General features: G+C 33.2%; 1 protein-coding gene across 1 annotated transcript in view; it reads right to left on the bottom strand.

The window, feature by feature from the left end:
• Window positions 1-19,028, bottom strand: part of ASPH (aspartate beta-hydroxylase) — a 102,809-nt gene that overhangs the window by 69,533 nt on the left and 14,248 nt on the right. Inside the window, exons 4-10 of the mRNA XM_009889784.1 lie at window positions 6,717-6,806; window positions 5,205-5,279; window positions 4,549-4,710; window positions 3,501-3,560; window positions 1,959-2,015; window positions 1,403-1,447; window positions 625-660 (exon numbers count right to left, since the gene is read on the bottom strand). Of these exons, the coding sequence (XP_009888086.1) occupies window positions 625-660; window positions 1,403-1,447; window positions 1,959-2,015; window positions 3,501-3,560; window positions 4,549-4,710; window positions 5,205-5,279; window positions 6,717-6,806 (525 nt within the window). The remainder of the gene's footprint in view (window positions 1-624; window positions 661-1,402; window positions 1,448-1,958; window positions 2,016-3,500; window positions 3,561-4,548; window positions 4,711-5,204; window positions 5,280-6,716; window positions 6,807-19,028) is intronic.

The following is a 19,028-nucleotide window of genomic DNA, read 5'->3' as shown; positions in this document are numbered from 1 at the left end:
TTTGAAGTTAAGAATTTCTGTCCTTTGCTCAGGTTATATAAACATGGACAATAAGCAAGAGCTCTCTGAAGATATGCTTAACTTTTCTGAAGTACAGTAGTCCCCAGAAGGATGTCACAGAAAGAATCACAACCATATACCTTTGTTTCAAGACTGTGACCACTAGTCGTCTTGTTAACTTTTTGATTTGGTCTCAGCAATCATTAGCAAATCATTAACCAAATCAAACTAAAACAGAGTGATCTCCAAAGAACTGGTAGTTACGGACAAGATGAAAATGTGACACTGAGCTATACAGAACCACAGCTGACTTGGCCAGGGTTTCATACGGAAAAGGGCATGCAGTCTTATGCCACACACGTTCTTATGCCACATAAGCACAAAGCATGACAAAGAGGACCAATATGGAAATATAACCTATACACGTACTCTACGCTTGTTTCAGTGTTAAAGACCAATTTGTTGCTTACATACACAGGAGGTTTGAACATAAAACAAACTCCTTAATTAAGAACTTGCAAAGTAATGCAACAGCATGGAAAATTTAAAGACAAAGTAATTTCACTTTCATATTAATGAAAGACTTCAATACTGTCATTTCACTAAATGTAGTAGTTGTCATACCACGGTCTTCATTATAATCTCCATCCACTCTATCCTCTGTTTAAAGACAAAAAAAAAATCAATATGAAAATTCATGGAATTTTAAGGCAATAAATACACACAGATAATACAGTGTCAAGTTTAGTCGGGATAAAAAAAAATACTCAAAACTACAGTATTTTATACTGTATTGAAGTTAATAAGAGTTCAAACTTGAAGATTTCTAAGAGATGCTGTGAAAAGAACTGAATAATTTTCTGGCATCACAAGAAAGACTTAAAAAAGATAAAGCACCGTCAGTATGCTTTTCTTATACAGTTCATGGAATCATCTACTAATTACCTACAATTCAGAACGGAAATACTCATAAATCATTTCTACATACAGCAAACTTCTACAGTAGGATTTTGGAATCTGCTTGTTATGGCTTGCTTGCCTTTTTTTTTTAAGATACTACTTTTTTCCTGACACTTAACACACTAACTTCAACATCTTTGGCAAATTCAGATTATTTTTTATCCACAGAAAAATTTCTATGCCATTTAAAATACAAACATCCATTCTCCTGGAACTTTAACTCTCAAAATATTATTCTGTCCATTTGGTTGACATTACAGAAAACTAGTATTCATGCAGGTCTTTGTATTTTTTCAAAATGTAAATAAAAATATAGACATAACAACTTACTAAGGAATTGATGCTATCTGTAAGCTCCAAAGTTTTGAATTTTTTTTGGTCTTGGTTTGGGGTTGAAATTCAATTAAACTTCAATAGAAAGAAATAAGGCTTTGGACTGTACCTGTGTAATGTTCAATAGCATCTTCTGGCATTAGGTCAGAGTCACCTTAAATAAAAATACTTAATATTTTATATTCTAATCAAATTTTCATGCAACAGATAAATAGCACATGAGAAGTCAAAAAGGTCACATATTTACCTCAAGAAGAGCAGAACTAAACATACCGAGTTAATACTACAATGTCTTATTTGAAAGTGAGAGCTGGATTATAAAACATATCCAGAGCTACACTGTAAGTCACACAAGACAAGAAGTTCATGCGTATTTGTATTTAGGCTTAAAATTAGCAATACAAGTAGACCTTTGACAACTCATTGATTAAACTGGAAGACTTCTGTCAGAACAAGATGTTTATGTAAGTATTTGTGAATCGGATTCATGGAGTGTAGTGTTCACAAATGTAATGGTAACACAGCTGCAAAAATCAGGCTTATCTGAAACTACCTGAAAAACTGTTTGATAATAAAACTGTGACTAAACAGTCAATACGAGACATTATTTTGAAGTATGTTTTAAAAAGTATATTTGTAATGTGAAATCATGAAAATTTACAAACCTGGAGCTTCTGGATCACTTACTGTCTTTTCTACATCCATATCATATTCATATGAAACTGTAAATTAAATATTAAAAATATATTTTTGAAATTAAAAAAATACGAAATATGTTTTTGAAATTAAAAAATATGAAATTTTTTAATACTCAATTATTTTAACTTGCTTCCATAATGTGTCCGTCAATAGCTAAATGTAGCTCCCTAGTTGAAAACTGACAAATGAGACCCTTACAGACACTTGCAACTTGACACATGGCAATCTAATGGAAGGTGTTGGGTCATCCTCTCTTCCAGTCCTCTATTATAATTCTGTATTAAAACTAAATCCACAAGAGCCCTAAGACTCCATGAATATTTTGTAATAGTTCTAATATGAATTAAAAAATGTAATTGCCCCCTACACTCAAAGTTCTAAAGTAGCTTCTTTACTAATGTGCAGGAAGACTGCTGCTGCTGATATACAGAATACAAGATAAGAGCCAGAAATCAGACCTTGAGAAATACATACATTCGCTTCTGGCATCACAGATTTAGAGCAATTTACTTTTTTCATTGCATAGCTAAATATGCGGATTATTCCTTTGTGACTACAATCATTTGCAATGGTATTAATATACTTAGTATGACACATCTGACAACACATGGTACTGAAGGTAAAGTAACAATCCTTTTACTTCAGAAGCATTGCAGCTTTGATTCTAAATCAGTAACGGGAAAGCAATAATCTCCCACAAAGATAGGAATAAACAGTTTTAGCTGTACCAAACCAATAAAATTATTTTTCTGTCATATTTGGCATCAAACAAGACTGTAAAGTCCAGAACTAACATTGAGCCAAAGATAAGAAGCCTAGTCCAAACAGAAATCAATGTCTAATGCAAATGGAAGAGGCTGCCTGTACTATAAAGAAGCATTATTAACATCCAGAAGAAAATACTTATCAGATAGCAGGGAAACTGTAAAATCCACCTAACATTTCTTCATAATGGGAAAGATGAGCTAATGCTCATCTTATGGTATCAAGTACAATATGAAGATGACTATAAGCTAGTCCAGGCAAATTTTCAAAAAGTTTTAAAGATGAATTAGGGTGGGCAGAAAGACAGTGCAAGGATATTTCAGAATGAAGTCCTTGGTGCTGACTCTCTCTCTAATAGTATAATTGGCCATAAAGAAACAAACAGTCTTGAAGGAAAGGTTACAAATTGGATGCTTCTGAAAGGTGACAGGTTACAGACCCCAATCACACAACAGCCAGAAAAACGTGAAAATGTAAAAATTAAATTTTTGCAAAAATTAGAGTAGTTTCCGTACCTACCATCCCTTCTTTCTAAGAATCATTTGCAGTAGCAAATATGATACAGTCATCTCAGTCAGTGTAAAAATATCCAAGACAATCAAGAACAGTTGTTTGGAGAAAAAACATTTTCAAAATTTTATATTACTAAACCAGTCTAACCTTTTCTATTTTGCTTTCTCATAGAATTTGCTACATTGAGGCAGAAAACAAATATTAATGAGTTTGGAAAAACAAAATTATACCTGGAGCTTCATATGGCTCAGACTCCACTGCTCCAAGATCATCTGCCAAAAGATTAGCATCTGAAAAACAAACATGTATTTAGAAATTTTAAAATTTTTAAATCAATACATGACACCACAAACCCTATAACAGAATATTATGTAAGAACAGAGTCAAATTTCTATGAAGAAATTCTATACAAATTTCTTCTAATGACAGCAAGATACATATATAGCTTGAAAGAATAAAGTTTATAATTTCATTCTTATATATAATATTAAGAATGAGATACAGAAACAAGGAAGTATAATAGACCCAGACTGAAAAGAATTACTTCAGTCATGAAGAAAGAATCTCAGTGTACTTCCAGGAATCAAAACTTTTAGACGACATCCATCACATGAAATTTTCAAAAAGAGGCATTAAGATATAGGTATAGTACAGCAGATAAAAAGCATTCAGAAATATTTTCGCTTAAGTTGGATTTAGATCATATGATTCTGCTTTACTATTTTAAATACAAACAATTTCTATCATTGTGTCAATACCTCAAGGCAACAGGATATGGACATCTTCTTTATATGATGTTGTGTACTCAGCAGGACTTGTGATACAGTTCACGTATAACATTCTCATAGAGAGCCACATTAAAATGAAATTAGAGTGAGAAGAAGTCTGTCTACAAAAGCCTGTGCTAATAAACTCTTAAAATTTAGTTTAATAAACTAGGAAGTCCAGAAGCAGGCTCCATACAGATATTACAGAAGTCCATTTATTGGGGGGAGATAGGCATAGCTGAAGTACAGATTAATTTGTTTGGTTGAAAGCCAATATAACATTAAGGAAACAACAATGTATAGCTACATGGATTCCAAATCACATAGCATTAAAATATCCCATTTTGATTAAAAAAAGTATTTGCTAAATAATACTTGCGGTGGTAGATATTTGCTAAGTCTCTTTTGCAAGTAGAAATTAGGACTCAAGTTTTAAATGAGACATATTTCCATTTGTCTATTCTTATTTTTGGCAAAAGTTAATTTTAAGTATATTTAGTCATCCAGATACCTTTCTGATCTGAGTCTGGTGTCTCATATGCTTCTGGCATTTCATTCTCTAATTCTCTGAGCAAGTCATCTGTTGTAGGAGCTTCAAAAGTTTCTCCATGTATTTCTTCCTTCTCTTGCCACTGGTCATTGATACTTTCATCTACATCTTCGTGCCTCTCTCCTAATCAACAATACAGATTGTTAGAGAATGCATACTCTTTAGTAAATTCTATTACCAGCAAATACTCAGTCTTCAGCACACCTTTTGTCTTTTTCAACAAGAAAAGGGGACGGGGAGGGGGACAGATGACTTGTCTTCATCTTACAGCAGTATAAATTCAAAGTATCTGCACTGACCTGCCAGTGCCTTCTTTGCTCATGGAGAAAACCACACTAAAAGCCATCTCTGATTACCCGTTCTTGCACTATACGCAGTATTTTGCATAAGTTTTTGTCATCTGAGTTACTGCTGCCAAACGCCTCTGGATAAGAGGCCACAGTTTTAGGATATGGTGACCGAACTTTCTGAATTTTCTTGAAGGTGACAAATTACCTGATTAGAATATTTTGTGCAGGCAAAAGTACTTTAAAGTGCATACCAAAACCAGACACTCTGAGATTCATCTAGCCTATGACAGTATTTATAAATTCTTCAGTGAAATGTTAATGCATTACCAGGCTGGGAATGGAGAGCTTCCTGAAGAACAGACTGAATGTCCTCTTCCAATTCTGTGTCAGCATTCTTGTGCTCTAAAAGGATTATAAATTGCAGTGAAGGTAAGTGCAAAAGACAAAGTCTAAACAGTAGCTCAAGGCTTGCAGCTTTTAGTCGACTCCATAGAGATTGACTTGGTGAACCTCTGCAACTCACTCAATTGCAAAAACAATTTGGTTTTGCTTCCTCTCCAATATGGAAAGTACTGCATCAATCACATCAGATTCATTCTGAAGCTGAATTGAAGAATTTATCTACACTGGATTTTCTGCACCTATCTTTTTCTCAGCGGCAGTAACATTAATAAGTTCAGATAACTATTCAAACCAAGAATTCTCTTCTAAGTAATTATTTTACTCTTTCATCCATTACTTTCTTACAATTTAGGCAGCAGCACTAGTATGTCATATTTGACTACAAATTGTTACTTGCAGAAGTGGGGGTTTGTTGGCTTTATAAACAGGGAAAATAGATACTAACATTACAATATCAAGGTCTTCTGGCAATTCACAGCAGAATAAATCAAAATCTGATTTCTGGGATGAGGGATTGTCATCTAACACACCAGCCCAGGACATAACAGGAATTTGTATGAAGTGTTGCCTCCATATAAATATCCTGAAATTAACATTGAGAAACTCAACAGCACAAAACCAAATCCCAGTTGCATTTTTCAAATAAAGATCCAAAACGGTACCAGTTGGGGGTGGGGGGAAGAAAGAAACACTTTCTTTTCAAATAAATTCTATATTCCATTTTATTGACCATATGCTCAACATTTGGGGGTTATTGTGTTAGGTTCACATAAAATTCAAGTAGGACATGGCTCTTCAAGGAACAGGAAAAAATATATATGTACTCCGAATAACACTAAAATACAAATCACACATCTGAAATCTGATGTGTAAAAATATTTTTTTCTTGAACTCCTCTTGAACCTAATAAATTTTACTAATACTTATGGGGATTTTAAAATGTTTAAATTATTTATTTTAACACTAGAAGCTGTATTAATTGTATTTATGATATATTATTGGTTTTAGTGGAAAAGTAAATATTTGATTAATCTTATAAAGGTGTTTTGGGGTTTTTTTGTTTGTTTGCTTCATTGTTGCTTTTTTAAGGTGGCGAACCTGTTGTTACTCTGACTGGGTATACTATTGCATAGGTATCAAAACCACAACTATACATCAGCAGAAAACTATTGTAATGTGATATGGTTCCATTGGTAACCATAAGAGCTGACAAGAACCCCTTCCATATATTTAAATTACAAACTTTTCATGGTCAGTAATTTATATAAAGTGTTCAACAGTGATTCCCATTAACTAAACTATAGTGGATAAGCAACACATAAAAGCGATGAAAGATTTATTTTTCTACCCCAAGAAATAACACAACGAATTTGCATGCTGAGGAAACAGAATTATAATTCAAATTTTGTTTCATCTATGGTTTACAAAAGGCCTTACCTGATTCGACATATGACTTGTCAGCAGGCTGGATGGTCTCCTCAGAGTCTGGTGATGTTGGCTGTGCTGGGACAGATCTTTCTTTAAGGCCTGCATTTTTTAGTTATAAAGTTAACTTTATGCTCTTTTTGATCTGATTCAATTATAAACTAAGAGAGTCGTTTTAATTAAAATAACTGACAAACTCTCCAAAATATATTCAAACAATTGATCACAATTACAGGGCTGTCCTGATATACAGTGATATACACAAAGACTAAAGTATATTCAGATAATAAACAAATGCATTTTGAAGACAAACATACCATTAGGGGGAAAAAGGGACAGAAATTGCCTTTGCTTCAAAGTAACTGAAGAAATGACTATGCTATTCTCAACATCTATTTAGCATCCAGAAGAAAGATAGGCAGCAGGTTTTCTTACTTTTTTTCTCTTTGGGTAAAAAGTGCTCCATATGATCAACTTGATAGGTTTTATGAAGAACTAATTTGAACGTTATAACGTGCTGCTCAGAATGAGAAGGGGTATTTTGAATTTTTATGTTAAACCTTAGAAGGTCTGCTTCAGAGAACTGTAGTTTCTTCAAAATAAAGTAATCTCAATCTCCAGTTTGACAACAAAATTACTACAGAAAAAGTACGACTGACAGAATTTCACCAAGATGCTTTGTATCTACACCATAGAGTCTTTCTAGATCAAAACACAATGAAAAGAAAGCAACCAGTAATAGCAATGATCAACACCATAATAAGAGATAAAGATAATTCATAGTCTTGAAAGATTATGCCACATCTAAGAAAAAACTTCCACACCCACACCCTGTCATGAGGACAATCAATTCAATGGAAAAGGCTGTACCAAGAGGTTGTGCATTCCCATCCTTGGCGGTTTTAAAGACCACACTGGGTAACATCCAGTGTAACCTGGTCATACCTCTCTCAGTAGGATGTTGGAATAAGGATCTCCTGAAGTCCCTTCCAGACAGAATTCTCCTATAATCCTATGTCGTTTTTCCTAGGTTCATATTTAAGTACGAGTTCCAAGGTCAATTAAGGTAAAACTACATTCTTAAATAAATACTCACACTGCCCAAAACAAACTAGTTTCACAAGAGCTGTATGCACATAAATCAACAGAAAAATAATATTTAAGAAAGAAGAGCTTAAACTGTAATGAAAACTCCTGTACTGCTAACAATCTTGTAAAAATAACTAAGTGGAAAAATGTAAGTATTATATTTCAACTCAATAAAGGAAAAAAAAAAAAATGTTAGGTTTCTACTGGAGTCAAACATATCTCAATACAAACTGGACTAGTATGCCTCAAAACAACTTTGTGTGACCTACTGAGATCTTATTTTATGCATTGTGAGAAAAACATATATTCATTTCACTATGCTATATAAGTAATGTGAACAGGGAAAACAGAATTAATCCTACTTACACATTTTTTTATTATTTAAATTACATGAAGGTAAGTAGTTAGGCTATATTGAAAAGTATTATAATTACGAGTCCACAACTAAGCAGTCAAGACCAGAAGCTAGAGGAAAAAAGCCAAATTTCCACTTCAGTTTTTGCCGATTTTCTTCTGCATCATTAAAAACCACTGAAGTATTTGAAAATATTATTAATACATATTCACCTTTTGCTGCAGTAATATTAATGGCTACAAGAGTAAGAAGTTGCTTCCTTCTACTGACTTCTAATGACTTTTAATTACATATGGAGATAAAACCAGTTACTTGTATTTGACAGTGTCTCACACTTCAGAACTTAGAAGCGTAGAAACAGCCTTTCACAAATTCAGTTCACTTCCCTTACATACACACCTCTTTAAATAAGTCCTCGTATCCTCCAATAACCCACATCTCCAATTCCAGACAACCACTTGCTCTGCTTCACAAACAATAAATAGATTCAAATAATTTCAAAAGATATTCAATATTTCACAGCCACAAGCACTTAGGGTGTAAAAGGAACAAGTATTTTTTTCATTTTGCCTGCGCATTTCTCAACTTTGCTTTCAAGCTTTTTATACACATCTACCATGTTTATCACTGATTCCTATTCAATCCTGTTGAGTATGTAATATGTTAAGTCCTTTACTTTTTGCAAGATACTACTTTCTCTCATCTTTTTATCAAAATAAAGTTGCACTCAGTTTTTACTTGTGTGGTGCATTTTTTGAGCTTATGTGGTAACTTGCCAAGTTAAGCTGATTGACAGTAATATTTCATAGAGATACACAACAGCACAACAGATCTCTGGGGCAAAAATCTCATTTTATTGTGTAGCTATCTGTATAGCTTAAAGTGCTGCTCAAATAAAGCATTCTTTGGGGGGAAAAAACAAACAAACAAACAAACTTTTTTTAGAACCAGATAAACTTTGGGTCATAGATACAATAATATGTTAATCAGAAAGGCAACTCATTCCAAATTTCACTCCCAGACAGCTACAACTTGTGTTACATTAGGAGAGAAAATAAAAAGTGATGTACACTATGCCACTGCGCCATCATTCTTGAGAAGTGTGATTTGAGTGCTCCTCTGTCAAATATGTATCTTAACACTTATCAGAGCAAAGATGAAAAAACATATTTATCATTCAGAAACCTAAAAGAGAATGCTTATTAGGGAAGTGCACTTATTAGATCTTCATTCTGTCAAGTTTTTTGCTAAGCACTATAATGTTCATAACACACACATCTTTTCCCTCTTTCTTCACACATAAATAAATATTTAGAAAATAGCTTGGTATATCGTCTCTTTTAATTATCACAGCTAGAATCTTAAGCTTAAGTACTATTTTCTACTGCTTTTATTTGAACTATTTTTTGTAAGTTTTATATCTTACACTATTACCACATCTTATACCTCTAGGGATCAAAGCATCTTACATAGACACATATGTGCTGTACTGAAAGTCCAAGATAAATGTGTTGCCAACTGTTATAATACACAAAATTTAAGCAAAACCACGAACAGAATCAACCTTCAGGACTTTTAATGTTACACCACCACCCACATGCATATACCCATGCTCAATATCACGCCTTAGGTTTCTTTTCTTTAAAATAATACTGCAGTATAACAATAGTAAATCTTAAACTTTCATTACAAATTTTGTTCTGAATCTTGTATAATTTTATTGTGCAATTAATATTTCAATATACTAAGCTATAATATTTGTCTAATAAAATTAGAAAATATTCCTTTCCCATATAAACTTGAAAGCAAGGATAGACTCAATAACATACTGAAATATCTCTGCAGAAATGTTTTGTAACTTTGTTTATGCTAATGAGACTGCTGGATAAATCATTCCTTGGTGCTAAAAATACAGAAGCTGTAAGAGGAAACTAACACAGGAGCTTGCTTACAGAAGTATCATGAACTTGAGAAGTGGTGTTTGAAGAAAATAATAGTTGCAAAAATACATAAGCTGTTCTCTAACCAAATTCAACCAGAATACAGTAGTAGTAGCATATCACTTCTTCAAATGCTACTGGAATCCAACAATAACCATCAATGGTGAAATATGCGGCCTAATTTTCATAAGTATTCATTACCAGAAACTTGCCAAACTCAGAAAAATCAGGACACAGTTAACTGAAAAGTGACAATGAACGAAGTTTTCAGACCTAGAGATAGCTAAAAAATAAAGGAAGAAAACCAGAACGTATTGTCATAGGATCAATAAACAAAAGTTTTGAAACATTTTGGTTGCATATACAATGAAGTCTCATAAATAAATGCAACACTAAAGTTGGTTTGAGTGTTTGTGTATAAAATAGTTTTCTCAATCTACTTAGGGGAAAAAAGGTTTAGCAGGGAATAATTTCCATTTATTTTCTAAATTCCTATGACAATACATTCCATTAATGCTCCTCTTAGTTGTTTTTGTGAAACATAATTATCTTCTTGTGAGTCTCCACTATGTGTGTCCAGATAACACACTTAATATTGCTTTTTAAACTTGCATTTGATACAGAACATTACTCTTTCATCCCCACATCAAGAAAACAGCATTTAAATATAAGGAAACAAAGAAAGGGAAAAAAAACCAACACAAACCCACAGATTTAGAGTATGCTTGAAGTAATTGGCATCAATTTCACATTTCTGTTTTCAATACACATTGTTAGCTAGGCATATTAACATATGTACATATTTGAGTTTCCCAGCAGACATTTTTGCTTTGTGTTTACAATGCCAGTACACACTCCTTTTCAAAAAAATATTATATATATCCTTTGTTCACACTTATTCCCAGAAAACGTTATCTTCTTATTGCCATATTTACCACATTCATATAAATACGTTGAATTTCTCATCCTTGTTCTGTTCCTAATTAGCAGAACTGGAACTCTGTTTATTTCTTTTCTTTCTTGTCTTCCTTGGATGGGTTTTTAACTATCTTTTTTGTTTCTTTGTCTTTTCCCACCTGAATAGTACCATCCTTTTCACTGGCTGATTTTTTTGTAGTCTCCTTGGATTTCACAACTTTGTCTAGGCCTTTTTCTTTTTCCTTTTCCTTTCCTTTGTCTCTTTTAGCCTTGTCAGAATCTTTCTTTAATTTATTCATATCACCAGCTTTCTTGTCCTTTCGATCAGTAGCATCTTTTCCTTTCCTGGCTTTCTTTTTTTCTTCCTCATCTTTGATTTCCTCCTTCTTGGATTCCTGCTTCTCCCTTAATTTCTTGAGCGGTTCTTTAATAGCTTCTTTTACTTTTTAGATTTTCATTTAAAAAAGAGGAAATGTCCAATAAGAGAACCATTCTTAGATCAGAAAACATCTTATGAACTACTATCTAAAAGCTTTGATCGAATTCTTACTTAATGTTTGTTAAGATGCCAATTTAAACTTGTAAAATCAACTATTTAAGCTTTAAGCAATTTAAACAAAGTAGGTTTTACTTTTAGCAATATCTCACACCATGCAGCCAGCCAATAACCTTAGCTACTGCAACTGCATCTGGATAAAGCATTAATCTAGTGAAAACCACACCTCTATTATCTTACTGTTAGCTAACTTCTGCAGAGTGCTAAAACCAGTTTTGTCTGTGAGCATGAAAATCACAGTAAATTTTGAATCTTGGACAACAGTATGACAATTGTAGGATCCAGAAACGCCAAGAGCATCTCCAAAAGAAGCGTTTTTCACCATTTTCTCAACTTTTTAAAACTACAAATGAAAGTGTTATAACAAAAACGTATACGCCATTTTACTGACATGTTACCTCAGATTAAGCCAAGACTTAAAATGTATCTGAAGTATATATTTTACAAAAATAAGGAATAAGTACACAATAATTACAAAGAAACAGCAATGTCCTGGTGAATTAAATCAACTCCAAAAAAGTTAACTTGGTTTCACCATATTCAGTGAAATTAAAGTAACAATTGTAAATTAATTCTTACATCTTTGTTTTCCATATGTAGCATTATTAGCAATGATTTTTGTTTGTTTTACTTTTGGAGTTGTATCTCGTATGCTTATTTTCTCTATTACAATTCACATTTGGCTGTGACATGGTATCTAGATAATATATCAGAAGAACAGTCAGAACAGCATCCTTGAAATTTAAATGTTCAAAGTTTACTGCCACTTTGCCCACAGTTTCAAAAACATTTGTCAGTATCAGCAGCATTCTCCAGAATAAGGATTTTTTAACTATATAAAATTTAGATTTTTTTCCATTAAATCTCTGTATGCAGTATTTTTATTTAATTTTAAAATTAATACTCCCACATTATTTAAAAAAAAAAAGTATACATAAAACAAAACAGCTCTATTTTTATTCAGACTTTTGAGAGAAACTGCAGTCTGTTGAAGTGAAAAGCAGGCAATTTACAACATTTCTCCCATACAAGGAAAATACAAGGAATACAAGGAATAACATCAGGTTTCCTTCCAACTGTTTTTTGGCATAAAGCATTTGAAATACATCATGCCATTTCTTAATTCTCATATCAAACATTGAAAAATAATCCAAAACTCAGGAATTAATTGTTAAATGACATTACATTCTTGGAAACACACAATTTACAACCAAGTCATACCAAGCACAATTTGGAACAAATGCTAAAAATTTCAACTTGCATGCAAGATGCTAAGAAAAGTCATATTCATATGAGCATCAGAGCTTCCCTCAGCAAATGCACTCTTTTCTTAATGAGACTTAGTATTACAAACAGGGTGCATTTTTCACATACTGCTAGAAAAAAAAAACATTAAAGTCTAAGTGTCTTTAATGCAAAAAAGAGACTGTGTTCTTCACATAGCACCATGCTGTGTGGAGATAACTGAGCAGATCTAAAAAGTTAAGCACCTGAAGTACAGCTGGTAGTTTGGTGTTTTGCTGGTGCTAATTAGTTTTTTTAGTCTCTCTGTTGCACTAAATACATTTAGACCATTATGTCCTGTTCATACAGCAATGTAATTATAAATAAATACAGGACATAAATCAGTTGCAAGCTGCCCTGCTTTAAGCTTTTGGAAAATTTATAAATATCATCACTGCAATCAATCCTGCAAATAATATTCAAGAGGAAGTTATGGAACTTCACCTATATTTCTCCTCCCATGAGAAAGAAATAGATGAAACTATTTAAGTACAGACTTAAGCAGAAATTGAAGTGCTCAAGTCCAACTACAATATAGTAGTAGTAACATGAATTCATGTAAAACAACTAAAGGAGGATTTCACCCAGAGCAAAATCTGCATATACATCAGAATATTTTTTTAAACATGCAAAATATGAAGTTAACATAAACAGTTTATAATCCAAACAAGACAGCTGTGGTAAAACCATTTGCACAAACAAAATATAATCTCTAGTTAGGAAAGCACTCACGTTGCCATTAAATTGTAATCGGTACTAAAAAAACCAAACCAAACAAAACAAACTTACTGAAAAACAGGGAGCATAATAGTTTGCTGCACTATTAGACAACACTTGGCCAACATAGCTAGTATTAGTCAACAGTATTATAACCTGTAATCTGTATTTGCAATGCGCATGCATTTCAGACACCATTATCTACATAAAATTCCACAAGAAAAAGAATGTTAAAAATACCTTTTACTTTAGTTTTTTTCTTGGCTACCCCTCCTGGATCCTCACCTGATTTGTTGCAAAATGGAAATAGGTTATGAACATATCTGTGATGTTCAACAAGCACGACATAAAATTTCCCAATCTGCCATGCCATGTAAAAAAGTTATCTTTACATAGCACACTGCAATGCTACGGAGAGATACCAAACGTTAACTCATTAAGAATAAAGCATCTACAGTAGCAAGACCACCACAACTACTGAGATGGAAGACTGATAAATCCAAGAAAAGTACCACATTACCAGATGCACACTACTTGAGATGCTTCTTAACATCTTAGAGGTAGCTCAGTTCTCTCCAGACAGCGTGATGCCACGTAATTATGACCAATACCCCAGCTGATTTCTCTGCTAGATATTGTGCCAGTTCCTCTCAAACCCACTAACTTATATTTCTTTGCAATTTTATAAATATTTAACAAATATATTAACTCATCTCCAAGCATCTATGTACTGCAGATTATATAAACTGAGTATTTTCTTACAATGAATTACAATATATGTTTCTTTCTCCAATGGAAAATATTTGTTTTAGCAAAGGTATTGCTCATATTTTAAAAAGCAATTGTCATTTCATTTCAGTTAAAATACTTGCTGTTTTACTTAAGACTATTTAAGACTGTTAAGACCGTTACTTAATAAAACAAACCTTACTCTCCAAAATCAGGTGCTGCCTTCTTTCCCCATTGTAGCTAACCGAAATTAAAGTCATTCAGCATCTTAATTGGGCTTTATACAAAATACAAATAATAATTAGCCTCATCATTCTAAAACCATAAAAAGAGATTGGATTATGATTGGATTATCACCATCATGCTGCTGTGGATTATAACCTAAATGCCATAAACACAACTACCTTAGCCACAAAAATCATTTGCATTGCTGCCCATAAACCAACCAGAAAGTTAAGAAAAGTTACAGTAAATATATTTTTAAAACTCATAGATAACCTTATTAGACTAGAAGAGATATTAGGCTTCTCATTCAGATATATAAAGCACCTACATTGGACATCCGAACCTTGACCTTAGGTTTCCAGAGAACAATTAGTAACTGCCCAAACTGCATCAATGTACCTCAACATTTATTCTTAAAAAATTAAAACAAACAATCCCCCCATATTTTACACTAAAAAAAATAAATTCATACATTTAAAGAATGTAGCCATTAAAGTAATTGCAATCAACTTGCATCTATTTCCTATCTTACATGTTTTCGAGGTATCAAGCATTGACATTATGGCCAAAATTTTTAAGAACGGGTTAGCCAGGTAAAAATACAGTTTTTACATCAATTTCCTTACAAACTCACACCTGGGATATGAAAGCTTTCGTAAGCTCCTCGCCCACAGATTACCATCACTGCTGAAGTCCAGAGTTGTAACTTGACTAAATTCATTATTCAATCTTACTACTTCTAAGAAGCAGGCAGAACAATAAGTAAACAATATTCTCATATAAAAGGAAAAACAGACTCCAACTTTGTTATACTACAGCATCAATGAAAATATAAATAGTAAAAGGTACTCAGCAAAGTTGCACAAAAGCCATATTTAAATTTCCAGCTCCTCCCCTCTTTCCATAGTAAAATAAAATGTTATTGGATATTTTAAGATATACTCTTAAAACCATGTCTTGACAGGGAAAACAGAAAATTTTACAAAGACCCGTACATACAAAAATTATCATACAGATATTTGAAATTATTTTGAAATATAAGTATATGCACTATGTTGAAAGATAACAAAATACCTTGTTCACTGATTATTGATATTTCACTTGTTAAATATTCAGGCAAGCAGTAATTTGTTTCAACCTGCTTTAATACAATGAATAGTGTTAAGATTCTCAGCAAATTATCAATTGATAACATAATCCCATAAATAATGTATAGTTTAACATATTATGAATAGACCCATTTAGAGGAAAAGTATGTAGAATAATGTATTTTGAAGTCTTAATATTAAGTAATAATCACAAGACAGAAATTCTGCTGCGTCTTGATTTCCGCCCGGGCTGGGTCCCCACAACAGCTATGGCACAGGGAACTCTCGTTTGTGAGCCCCAGACAGGCTGAAGCAAACCGTGGGTGCAAAACACTTCACTTTTCCAAGACAGCAATGTCCTGGGGCATGTGATAAAATCTAAGCAAACTCATTTGCAAAACCTTAAGACTTTTACAGTCTTGGGGCACACAAAGCAATGTCCAGAATTTTATGAATCATGTAACTGAACTTGTGGACTTTTATTCTAAGTTCCAATTTAAGTGTCTTCACGCTTTTTTGAGCTACTTTTTAAGTTCCTTCGTTTTTTCGCTCAGTCCTACATTATAAATGTCTGGTGCTGGCAATACAAAAAGAAATACAGAATTTATAACCACTTATGTGGTTATAACGGAATGTCAGAAATGGCTACTATCGGAGTCAGTGAATTTAAAAGTAGACTTCAAAGTTAACATAGCTGGGTAGCTTTCCAGTATTTTCCAAAGAACTGCTTTAAACAGTCATACTAAAAATTAAATATTCATGTCAAAGTGGTTATTTTTACATAATTCTTAACAGTAGATAACTTAGTATCTTAACTGATTCTTTGAAACTTCGAATATTACAGAGCATTCTAATTCTGAAAAAAAATCCAGTCATTTCCTCTATTTTTCCTCATTAAAATCTTCAAGAACAATCTCCACAAAAAGAACCCTTAAGCAAGAGCACGGCTTTAGAATTTCAGCATCAAAAGAAAAATATATGAATACTACTTTTATTGAGAAAGATAAGCACTGCAAAACAAAAATAATAGCTAACATGAAGCATTCAGTCTTTTTGAGCAGTTTCACAGGGGTAGATAGATGACTTTCTCATATTTAACAATATATTGAGAAACCTGTTTATTCTATCTTCTGACTGTTCTTGAGAAAGAAGTTTATTCTTGCATATGCAAATTTTATATTATTCATTAATAATACTGAAAACTTTAATATCCTTGCTATGCAAAAGGTTTTGCCACATGAAAAAAGTCCTATAAATCAATTTCACCACAACAGCTACCTGCATAAACCCTTTTAACCTACAGCGTCATGCAATAAATGTAAGCTAATTAAGGTGGCTTATCCACTTACATGCGAAAGGAAGGGGCTACTTCGTATTTACCACAGAAAGCGCGTGGTCAAGGTTAGCACTAAGCAGGTGACAGACACAACTTGCTACCCTTCTGCAACTTGTGCAAAGCCTGGATAACAGACCGGAACATGTCAAGCTTTAAACATTAGGGCTTGTGTTCAGACACACCTTAATTTATGAGGTCCCATCAAAAAAAACCCTGCACCACAGAAAACAAGCAAAAAATGTTAAAATTGCAGACCTAAAAAGGAAATACAAATACGTAAGCCAAAACATTTCTCAACCTTTTTTCCTTCTCCAGAACTGCAAATCAGAAAAAGCTATGACTGCATATGCACCCACACATAATTATTACTATTATTTTGCATTTATAATCCGCTACATTGGATATACAAAGTCTTCAGCTAAACAAAATAGCTTACTGACAGAAGGCTAGCACTCACTTACCTTAAACTGAACTCATTACCTGTATGCAGATTGCTGGGTATACCAAAGCCTGTAACCCTCCCACTAGCAAGAGCGCTTTTTCAACTCATCCAAGTAGCATAAAAAAAATTAAAAATCTAAATACAGTCTCAGTAAGTTGCTTTAATATCTCTTGCTTATTTAATCGCTTGTTTAATCTAAAATAAGAAGAAAAATGCCAATCGAATAATCGAATACATGGGGCAGCGAGCATTTTCTTTTCTGAAGTCACAGAGGCCTATGTTGCATCTTGTATGAGAAGAGATAAGAAACCAACAAGCAAGCCTTGCCTTTATTAGCCTCATCTTGAGGAATCCATTCTAACTGACCACAAGAAAGACAGTACTTAATGCATTTCGTGCTGCTGTGCCATCATTATAATACCTGCTTAACTGATGGCAACTGAATAGGGAAAACAGGACGCATCTGTCCAAAATGACTGAACTGTATGCAATAGCTTTCCCCAGCTCCCAAATACTAATCAAACCATGTTTACGATGTAGGTGGTCCTTTCCCCCCATCTGACCATGAAATGAAATGAAAATCCTTCTAATGCTTCAGTGCATTCTTCTACCCCTCCATCTAACTGTAACCTATATGAATAACCGTCATAAAAATTCAATTTCTTATAAGGCCAGTCAATGGAGAGTAACTAATAATGCAAAATTACCATAAAATGAAACCTACAGGTGGTAAGCCTTATTCACTGACCTTGAAACAAATTTCAAGCGTGGAAAACTGAACACGCTCTCAAAAAAGCTAATTTTTTTGAGGGGGGGGAAGAGTAATGGCAATAAATTGTTACAATAAGAATTTAACAGATAAGCAAACAATTTTCTGTTTATTCTATTCAAATCTAAGTTATTCTATATATTACAAGCATTGTGATCTCCTATCGTCCCTATATAAAACACTTACTTTCAAATTAAATATTGTTGAAGGTGGTCACAGAAATCTGGGGTTCAAACCTCCCATAAGTTCTCAGCCATTTCAGATATACGGGTACTAAGTTTCCTCCCCCCTCAATGGTTTCTTTACATTAGTATGACAACAAAGCAAACAAGAGCTTAGGCTACAAAGGTTAATGCAGTATTTTGTTGTAAACTTCTGCTGAAGACTGGCAGTTTAAATATCAAACATTTACCAACATGAGAAAATGGCAAAGCAAAACATTCCACATGTTTCTAAAAATGCTGACCAAACTGGAAGACTACAACTTTAGTCACAGACATTTACTTCTGGAGCTCTGTAAAATTTAATATAAATGACCTGCAAGGAATATGAAGGTAGCTAACGAAAGCTCTGCATCCAATTTAACATAAAATCATTACATTTTCATTCTTTACTAGCTACAAAACCTAGCAAGTTCCTGTCACTTAAAGAATATATTTTGCTCATTAAAAACATTGTTTGCTACTAATCTGCTCCTATTTTAAACTCTCAAACCAAAAACTGTAGGTAGAAAGCAGCAGCTTTGCCTTCTAAAGTAATTACTCCGTAACAATATCAGAAGGCGAAGCTGCTACAGCTTTCTGCCTGCAGTTTAAAACCACTTTAAAAGTTTTCTGGACTTCTTTTAAAACATTAATATACTGACTGCATTTATAT

This window comes from Charadrius vociferus, unplaced genomic scaffold, assembly GCF_000708025.1.
Source record: "Charadrius vociferus isolate BGI_N301 unplaced genomic scaffold, ASM70802v2 scaffold167, whole genome shotgun sequence".
NCBI lineage: Eukaryota > Metazoa > Chordata > Aves > Charadriiformes > Charadriidae > Charadrius > Charadrius vociferus.
This window is presented reverse-complemented; position numbering and strand designations above follow the sequence as displayed.